The sequence below is a fragment of the Alosa pseudoharengus genome, unplaced genomic scaffold (genome assembly GCF_046254945.1).
Source record: "Alosa pseudoharengus isolate Yale_2024_CS ecotype anadromous, Long Island Sound unplaced genomic scaffold, YU_APseudo_1.1 YU_APseudo_1.1_scf_11, whole genome shotgun sequence".
NCBI classification, from domain to species: domain Eukaryota; kingdom Metazoa; phylum Chordata; class Actinopteri; order Clupeiformes; family Clupeidae; genus Alosa; species Alosa pseudoharengus.
In genome coordinates, this window is record NW_027468576.1 from 5,986,306 (window position 1) to 5,996,320 (window position 10,015).

Sequence of the window (10,015 nt, forward strand, 5' to 3'; positions counted from 1 at the left end):
TTCAAAAGCTACTGTTTTTTAGCACGGTAGGGGGTAATAGTTATCTGTAAAGAATATTGTATAGGAAGTAGGATGCAATAGTTTGCATTCAGTACTAGACACAAACTCAAAATCAAAATAATAGATAGATGTAAAGTATTATCTAATCGGATTTAACAAAGCTCACCTGTCCTGTCCTGTCCTGTGTATATCTGTTTGACTGATTATTGTTGACGATGGTTGTTGTGTGTGTATGATTAGGGAGTGCATATGAGGTGAAGCAGCACCGCTTCTTTACTTACCTGGACTGGAACAGCCTCCTCAGACAGAAGGCTGAATTCATCCCTCAGCTGGAGTCAGAGGATGATACCAGCTACTTTGACAGTAAGGCACTCTGATAAAATACACACAAGAATTCTAAAGGGTGTGAATATTAGATCAGGCTGGAATTCTATACATTTTGAGGGCAAGTTCATAAAAGCTTCTGTGGTTTTGGTGAGTTTGATGGTGTTGTGATAACGTTATTCTCTGTCTGCTTTTTCTCCCATGTAGCTCGGTCAGACCGGTACCACCATGTGGACTCTGAAGAGGAGGAGGACACCAATGATGACGAGCACCTGGAGATCCGTCAGTTCTCCTCTTGCTCACCGCGCTTCAGCAAGGTAACATTACAGGCATGAATACTCTCACACCCTGACAACCAGATCTGGCTGGCCTGTACTTATTTACCCTGTAAATAAACTAGTTCTTTATGGTTAAGCCAAAGGCATTAGCCATAAAACAACTTGTAAATCTCCCTCTCTCTGGGCTCCCCAGGTGTACAGCAGTATGGAGCGTCTGTCTCTGCATGAGGAGAAGCGCACGCCTCCTCCCACTAAGCGCAGCCTGAGCGAGGAGGGCGGAGAGCGGCTGGACAGCCTCGGTGGCCTCAAGTCCAGAGACCGCAGCTGGATGATGGGATCCCCAGAGATGTGAGTGGCCGTGTGAATGATCTAAATGATGTGGTAGAATGGTATTCATATCAGTCTTTGTTCGTATGGCTCCATTATATTCTAAATATGCATTGAGCAATTATCACTGTACTGTAGCAACATGGTCCTAAATGAATAATGACGAGTATCAGTTTGTTTAGATGTTCATCTACACTCACATGGCTAGTTGGTACAACAGTGGCTGATAGAAGGTCTATGATTCCTATTTTGTTAATGAGTTAATGTTTGCGTGTGTGTGATAGAAGGTCTATGATTCCTATTTTGTTAATGAGTTAATGTTTGCGTGTGTGTTTTGCTGCAGCCTGCGTAAGCGCCTGTCTGTGTCGGAGTCATCGCACACAGAGAGCGACTCCAGTCCTCCCCTAACAGTGCGGCGCCGCTGCTGCTCCGCCATCATTGAGATGCCCCGCTTCGCCATCTCCGCCGAGGAGGAGGGCTCCAGCGGCCGCAAGACCCCTGTGAGGGGAGCCCGCTCCGAGGAGCTGCCCCTGGCCATCCCCGAGCTGCCTGTGGAACGGGAGCTGAAGCTGGACGAGTCACCCACCACACCAGGCTCCACCTCCAGCCAGCAGAGCCGCGCCACCCTCACACGTTAGTGTCCCGCCGCCACACACACGCACACACACACACACACACACACACACACACACACTTTTGCATGAGACATAGGAAATAGTCTTAAACATCTTGTGTGTGAGCAGCTTCCCCTTTTTTTTTTGCGATTGTCCGATTTGACACTGTGTGCTGTGAGTCTGATGGACTGTGTGTGTTGGTTGTTGTCTAGCGGGCAGCTCAGGTGATGTGTGTGAGCGAGCGTCCCCACGGCCCTCGGCTGCAGCTGCGGACATGTCCGATAGCTCCACCCCTAAAGCCATCAGTGACCTCGCAGCCCGCCGTGCCCGCCACAGACTGCTCTCCGGAGAGACGGACAAACACACGTCTCGTCCGCTCAACAAGGTCATCAAGTCCGCCTCCGCCACCACTCTCTCCCTCATGATTCCTTCAGGTAAGACATCGTGTGTGGATCGGTATGGGCTTTTATATTTATATTGACTTTAGACTTGCATTCTTCACTTCACTTATTCATTTTCATTGTCCAGATGTTCCTTCTTGTTAATTTGAATGGAATTTCCTTTCTGTTGATTTAATTGGTTTAATAAAACTTTGTGCTGCGTTTCCAAATTAATTAGGTTTGTAATTGCAAATAAATGAGATGGACCTTGCAAAAGAAGTTAAATAGTAGAGATGACTCTCTTTCTATTATGCCATCTTTCTGTCTCTCTGTCACTCCATCCGCTGTCACTCCATCTGTAGAGCACCATGGTGCATCGCCGCTCGCCAGCCCCATGTCCCCCCACTCCCTCTCCTCCAACCCATCGTCCCGCGACTCGTCTCCCAGCCGGGACCTAAGCCCAGCCATCTGCAGCGTCAAACCCGCCATCATCATCCACCGCGCCGGCAAGAAGTACGGCTTCACCCTCAGGGCCATCCGCGTCTACATGGGTGACAGCGACGTCTACACTGTTCACCATATGGTGTGGGTAAGTGTCACACACACACACACCATATGGTTAGGTTCAGTCTACTGTCAGGGTAATGAAGAACATATGTACATTTTGTGGCTGTAGAATGTCGTTGATTCATGTCAGTACTGTAACTGGATCTGGACCCTTGAGGTTCACTTGCATACTGTCCCAGTGTTCAGGACACTCTTCTGCCCCCCTTTGTCTGTGTCTCTCACTTTTGCTTTCACTCTTTCTTTGTCCATGAAACTGTATTTGTATGAGGGCATATGGTGAGGGTAGTGGTAAAGTAAATGTGGGATGAAAGATATTAATGGCGTTCTCGACATCTCTCGTTCTCTCTCAGCATGTGGAGGTAGGAGGTCCAGCCCAGGAGGCCGGCCTGCGGGAGGGAGATCTCATCACACACGTCAACGGGGAGGCAGTGCACGGTCTCGTCCACACTGAGGTGGTGGAACTCATTCTGAAGGTGTGCACACTCACACACACTCTGGCATAACTCTCAAAGAGGTTTAAATCCACAATACACTCCCGCCCACCTGCATATTGTTCCATTGGCCTCAGGTGCAACGCTGATGAACTGTATGCATACAGTGATACTTGTTCACAGGCAAAGCTGTTTATTTCCTGATTAATGAATCATGTGTGTGTCTCCCTTTCCTACTGCAGAGTGGCAGTAAGGTGTCCATTTCAGCCACGCCCTTTGAGAACACCTCCATTAAAGTGGGCCCCGCCCGCAAGACCACTGTCAAGTCCAAAATGGCACGCAGGAACAAGAGGACTAAGAACAAGGAAGGCCAGGACAGGTTAGACCCATCGGACATGTAGACAATGTAGCAATGTAGCGTAACCTCTTATTGTATCACAGGTTATTTCTATTGTAATTGTGTTGCTGTTGTGATTGACAGTAAGAAGAGGAACTCTCTGTTCCGTAAGATCACCAAGCAGGCGTCTCTGTTGCACACCAGCCGCAGCCTGTCCTCTCTGAACCGCTCGGTGTCCTCTGGAGAGAGTGTGCCAGGCTCCCCCACACACAACCTCTCGCCCCGCTCCCCAACACAGGGCTACCGCTCCACACCGGACTCCTCCCACTCAGGTGAGACAACCGTTTACATCACCTGCTTCCATGGGCGCTGGATAGAGGAACACAATGGCAGTGTGATCAAAACAAAACAATGAGCCTATTCAGAAATAGCACTGTCTGCCCATGGACACTGGAAGGAGCAATACACAGCCAGTTGGTAGTGATCAAAACAACAGCAGAGTCAAATATCAGTAGTCACCAAAACACTTATTATAGTCTGTAATTATATTCCCATATACATTTAGTCCTTTAGCAGGCAGCATTATTGAAAGCAACTAACAGCATTGTAAAGTTCTACATTCTATTGGTATGTCTGTTCTGTGGGTATTGAACTCAGTGCCCTTTCAGCAGATAGCTCATTAAATGGAAACACTTAGGAACACATATTGCTCTTGATTGTGCCATCATGAAGAAAGCAGCTGTGTGTGTTTGTGTGGGTATTGTGTGTGTGTTTGTGTGTGTGTTGTGTGTTTGTGTGAGTGATCTGTGTTTGTTTGTGTGGGTGTTCTGTGGGTGTTTGTGTGGGTGTTTGTGTGGGTGTTTGTGTGGGTGTTGTGTGTGTGGGTGTGTGGGTGTGTTTGTGTGGATGTTGTGTAGGTGTTGTCTGTGTGTGTGGGTGTTGTCTGTGTTTGTGGGTGTTGTGTGTGTGTGTGTGTGTACAGTGTGTCTGTGTTAAGCACACTCTGCCCTGTGTGTTTCAGTTGGAGGGAACTCATCTCAGAGCAGCTCTCCCAGCTCCAGCGTGCCAAACTCCCCCGCCAGTTCGGGCCAGATCCGGCCCAGCTCCCTGCACGGCTTGGCCCCCAAGCTCCAGCGCCAGTACCGCTCGCCTCGCCGCAAGTCCGCCGGGAACATCCCCCTGTCGCCGCTGGCCCGCACGCCCTCCCCCACCCCCCAGAGCACCTCCCCCCAGCGCTCGCCCTCTCCCCTGTCCGGCCACCCCCACCTGGGCCAGTCCTTCCCCGTCAAGCTGCACTCCTCGCCCCCGCTCATGCGCCACATCGCCCGGCCCAAGAGCGCCGACCCCCCGCGCTCGCCTCTCCTCAAGCGGGTGCAGTCTGCCGAGAAGCTGGCGGCCTCCCTCTCGTCCTCCTCCCTGGTCACGTCCCTCTCCTCCTCCTCCCCCGCCGTCTCTGCCCCCTCCACCTCGTGCGGGACGTCGGGCGTGCGCAAGCACAGCCTGGACATCAGCCACTCGGAGTTCAAGAAGGAGCTGCTGCAGCGGGAGCCCGGCCTGCAGAGCCTGCAGGAGTCGGCCGGCGTGGGCAGCCTGCTGCTCGGGGGCCGTGCCGCGCCGGCCGAGAAGGGCAGCCTGCAGAAGCACTCGACTCGTAAGCTGGGCCGCCAGGAGGTGACCGAGGGCGCTGGGCCCCTGGGGCTGGCGCCTGGGAAGAGCAAGCTGAAGGACAAGCTGTCCGCCATCCGACAGGACCGAGCCGAACGTCGGGAGTCGCTCCAGAAGCAGGACGCCATCCACGAGGTGGATTCGTCCGAGGACGAGACGGACGAGGGGTCGGAGGACAGCCAGGAGGGCCGGGGGCAGACCTTCGTCACCCCCAGCACCTGCCTGCTGCGCCCCACTACGGTCACAGCGGCGTCCTCTACCTCCTCGGCCCTCAGACTGGGCCCCGGCCCCTCTGTGCCCCCAACTCTGGGCATCACGCAGTCCGGTACCCCAAAGCTCCGAGCAGGCCCAGCGCCTGGACAAGGCCAGGCTGCGCCAGCGGGAAAGCCAGTAGCGTCCGACCCCAAGGCTGCTCCGTCTGCATCTCCTGCTCCAGGCTCAGTCAACAGCTCGTCCAAAGCAGAGGTTGCTGGGAGGATGGTGCCCACCTCCGCTCCCTCCACCCCACAGCAGAGCGCCCCACCACCCAGTAGCTTCTCCACGCCCGGCTCCGCGTTCACCTCCCTCACCAGAGATCCCTTCCTGAGGCCGGCAGACCCGCGGCCCAGATCCAGCCCCACCCTGCGGCGGGCGCCAGAGCCCAAGACCCCCTCCACACCGCCGAGCACCCCCAGGGAGTCCCAGACACCCTCGCCCTCAGGAGGGATCACCAAGGAGATGAAGGAGGCGGACAACCGCAGGCAGGCCATGAGCGTCGCTGCCGCCGCCGCCTCCCTGGCGTCGTCCGCCGTGTCCGAAAGCGGAGTGGACAGGATGGTGTCTCAGCTAGCCACCGTGGCGAAGAGCGTGCTGGGCCCGGTCAAGCTGAGCATGCCTGGGTCCAAGGAAAGCGCCTCGTCCGACCCAAAGAGCAAAGATCCAAAACTGGAGTGCCAGGATTCAGTGCCGATGGCAGCAGCCGGCTCCACCTCCTCCCTGACGGCCCCCGCACTCTCCGGCTCGCCCAACAGAGCGCCTTCCTCCAGGCCCTCTGCCCCGAGGGACAGCAGTGCCCCTGGAGAGGAGAGTCAGGACAGGTCGGGGTCAGGGCCGACGCACAGCGCCCCCTCTCTGAGGTCCAGGCCTGAGGCCAAAGGCAGCACCACGCCACAAGACAAAGCCAACAAGAAGACATAGCAGTCCCCTCCCCTCCACTAGACTGTCAAGGACTTTTGACTCACAAGTGCATGTTGGAACCCAACATTACAGACTTTTACCATACACTAATCTGAACAGTAAATAAGGATATATAAAAAATTATACAAACATAACTGCTCCATTCCTTGTCCAGTGTTGCGTATATCCAGTGTGAATGAACCAACCTCTCCACACATGCTTCTTGTTTTTAATTTGATATTTGGGATTGTTTGTCTTCTCTACAAAACAATGGGGCTAGAAATAAGCTGAATGTTGTAAAATATTCACACATAGATATACACACTCACATATACACTTGAACTATAGAGACACAATCTGAGGCCATGTTTTTACCCTAACAGATCTGGTTGTGCCTTAAAGAAAATATGATAGTTGCTGTTCATCTGCATGTCAACCTACCTGTGATTTCTATAGGGGGTTAAAGGATGTATCTCAGCAATAAAGTAGCGTATGCTTAGCAATTTGTACAAACACATCACATAAGCACCATCTGCATCAGCTACTTGGCAAACAAATGCATATCCCAGCATCCTTTGTTCACGTACTGTGACCATAGAGTCTGTGAGTTAAAGGCTCCTCGTTCATAAGCTTGCCTGTTGTGCTTCACCTGCACTTTGTGGTTCAGTCATCCATTCTCTTCTCAAAACACTTCTCGTTTTATCAGTTTAGTGTCTGTAAGCCAATATGAATGTTTACTGGTAACGTCCTAGGATAGATTAGCAGTATCTCAGCATGATAAAAAAAATAATACCTCTTTGTGTGTGTGTGTGTCTGTGTGATTAAGTTTATCAATCGAATTTGCCAGTGTTGCACATGAGATTTTGTTGTGAAGTTTGTGCATAGAAAAATCACTACAGCACCATCATATGTTAACATGTGAATAGGCCTGCTGAGCATATTTGTAAACTGATGTAGTTAGTAGTCTAATGAAACTAAACTCTCTTATTTTAGTATACTTATTCTAGTTGTAAGAGGAGCATCATCATCTGTATAAAGGAAACACAGTTAAACACACTCCGTGTAAGAATGAGTGTGTGTTTAAAGTCCAATTTTCCAAATCACTCTTCAGCTGCTCACCTCTGAAACCTATTAAGTGACCAGACTAGACCGACATCTCAACCCTCAGGCTTCTTAATCGTAACACTCGTGGGTGAAAACTGGAAGGAAATAACACACACCTCATGAGGCTTTTGGGCCATGGTTGTGACTCGTGTCTGAGAGGCGCTCCAGTAGACCACTAGCTTCATTTCTAGCCCCTCCTGTCTCCTGTGTTCACTTTGTTTGCTTTTGTTTGCAACGAAATCAGCCCAATGTTTTTAGCTCTGGACCAATTTGCTGTGTTTTCACTGTATCTGTGTTGCCTCTTATCTGATAAGGTTACCTGACTATATGCTCTGTGTGAATGTGTTGTGTGTGTACATAGGTGATTGGGGTGATTGTGTGTATATATATATAAATGAATATGTACAAATCTTTTCTGTGTTTTATACGCTGCAGTATTGAGAGTGTGTGTCTGTAAACTAGGTTAGCCTCTGTGTATGTATTGCACCTGTGCTGTCTAATCCTGCCCTTTGTGAAGTGCTGGGCCGGAGGGCAGCTTTGCACAAAAAAAGCAACCCCCCTTTTTTTTTTACTTTTTGGTTTGTGTGTGTGTGTGTATTCTTTTCTCCTTTTCAAGGAAAACAATAAATTGGCCAATCAGACCCTATCCCTCTGAGGTGTTGACCAATCCCTAGACCTCTTGGGGTGTCGTGCACCTCAGTTATACCTTTTGAACCCTTAATGGTTCCCCGTTCTAATTCTGTGGTATATCCCGTTATGTGTTATTGTATGTTGTTTTAAACTTGTTTTAAAATGACACAGCCAGACTCTCCCCCTTTCTCATCGTTGTCTGACTGCCACCAGGAAGACACTTGCTTTAGCAGTGTCCTCCACCCAGTCACTGTTCAGCTTGCAAGGGCATGTGGCTACAGTCTGGGTGCAGGTGTGTGCATTGTGTTTACATATCTTTACCTCAGAAAAGCCACTAACTTGAGCCACATTGCAGTGCCAATGTCCATGGCTGCTCACTCTTGACCTGGCCGTAGTGTTTAAGCCTATCTTAGCCACATATGTTAGCAGCCAGAGTGCTTTTACTGAGTTGTGTCCATGGGTAGCATGAACTTCATATGGGTCTGTATGTGCAGCAGATAAAGACCTTCTGCATACGAGTCCATAATGTCTGATTAATCTTACATAAGAAAAGAGCAGGGCACTGAGTGAAGGTTAACAGCGATGCTCAAACCCTTCCTGACCGATGAAGTTAAAGTTGGTGATGCAAAAGAAAAAGGTTCTGTGATCAACATGTCTCCCTTCTTTGGTTGTCTCAGATTCCTTCAGTCTGTAGAACTCTTCAGGCTCCCTGACAAAAAATGTCATTGCTACTCCAACCCTTATGATGAGGCTAAGAATTTTAAGAATGTATGAAATTATATGTTATGGGTTGTTGGTATATAATGTAATTTGTGTTAAGCCTGTTACAGAGCCTCCATTAGATTTTTTTTTGAAAATGCACAGTAGATGATCTTGTGCTGTTTTGAGAAGAACTTCACGGTGTGATGAATAATTGTTATTTTGAGAGTGGCAGGGTGAACAGATAATTCCCAAACAAAATATGTAAGAATCATTCCATGTGTGGTACTGTGGTCATTCAGTTCTCTGCCAGGAGACGAGTAAAACTATAGTGGATCTTCAAGAAAAATTCTATGTGGAGCAAGAATGTATATGTTTACAAATAGTAGCGCAGTGTATGTCATTAGAGTATGTTGTTCCTCTGGAAGTCGGTCTATGGCACGTTTGCCTCTCTCTCTATCTCTTTCTAATCAATGGCTGTCTGCAGCCTTCAGCCACACATTTCTGTCTGAAATTGAAATGTAATTTTTCATGTGATGGACACACACACTCCCATGTGTAATGACTGTTCTGTCATCAGTTCTAGAGAGGGCTGGTGTGTCAGTAACCCCTGCCCCCAACTCCTCATTAATCTACAGCCACTGCCCTGTTGACCACACAGCTGTCAATCCTCAAACAGCCACTAAACACAAACTCAGATCCTAGGCACACAAAACACACAATGAACCACACTCATCGACTGGAAATATTTTGATTTGGATACTACAGTAGGATTCTGAATCAGTGTCTCTAAATTCCTCCTCCCTATTAAACGTGATGTACTTTAGTCTTTGTCGCCCACATTTCTCGCAGACCCACAACTTACACAGACACACATTAGTATTGCACTCCCATCAGTTCAGATAAAGACGTGTGTGTGTGTGTGTGTTCTCCTTTCTGTGTGCTTTCTTGTGGCCACAGCAGATTACTGAGCCAGTGTTGGGGCGTTGGCCTTTGCCACACAGCTGATGGCTGGTACGGAGCGAACTGACACTTGTGGGCTGTGAGTGTAAGAGGCATTCCTCTGGTGTTTAAACAGGATGCCTGATCCTCACTGTGTACAGTAGCCTGTGTTTATCATCATGGTATTAAGGGAAGGGTGGCAGTAGAGTATGTATGATGGACATGAGTTTGGGGGAAGAGGATATAATGCTAGAGTAACCAGTGCAATATCTTTTCATTTTCTATTGTGGTATAAGCATGTTTGTTGTCATTTTCCCCTTAGAAGTAATAAAGTTTTTATGTAAAAAGTATTTTGTTATGTGCCTGCTGTTTTAATTTAAAACGGAGCAAGATAAGCTCTGAGTGAAATTTGAAAAAGACCAAATCTTCACACAAGTGTTCCACTCTGACAGTAGTGTATGATCATCATTGTGTACCAAGTGTGAGTATTCTCTCCTGCTCTAGCGACCCTGCTGTAGTCATCACAGCAAGTGAGCTTTCACTACTATGAGGCCACTTTCAC

The 10,015-nt window shown here is 49.2% G+C and overlaps 1 protein-coding gene across 10 annotated transcripts in view; it reads left to right on the forward strand.

The window, feature by feature from the left end:
* The window catches only part of mast2 (microtubule associated serine/threonine kinase 2), a 124,137-nt gene extending 114,334 nt beyond the window's left edge, over window positions 1-9,803 (forward strand). For all 10 annotated transcript variants that reach the window (XM_076277821.1, XM_076277823.1, XM_076277822.1 and 7 more), the window contains 10 exons: window positions 241-363; window positions 532-641; window positions 796-950; window positions 1,273-1,562; window positions 1,756-1,977; window positions 2,286-2,512; window positions 2,841-2,963; window positions 3,164-3,300; window positions 3,403-3,590; window positions 4,280-9,803. In XM_076277821.1, the coding sequence (XP_076133936.1) occupies window positions 241-363; window positions 532-641; window positions 796-950; window positions 1,273-1,562; window positions 1,756-1,977; window positions 2,286-2,512; window positions 2,841-2,963; window positions 3,164-3,300; window positions 3,403-3,590; window positions 4,280-6,099 (3,395 nt within the window). In that variant the 3' untranslated portion in view covers window positions 6,100-9,803. The remainder of the gene's footprint in view (window positions 1-240; window positions 364-531; window positions 642-795; window positions 951-1,272; window positions 1,563-1,755; window positions 1,978-2,285; window positions 2,513-2,840; window positions 2,964-3,163; window positions 3,301-3,402; window positions 3,591-4,279) is intronic.
* The last annotated feature ends 212 nt before the right edge of the window (window positions 9,804-10,015 follow it).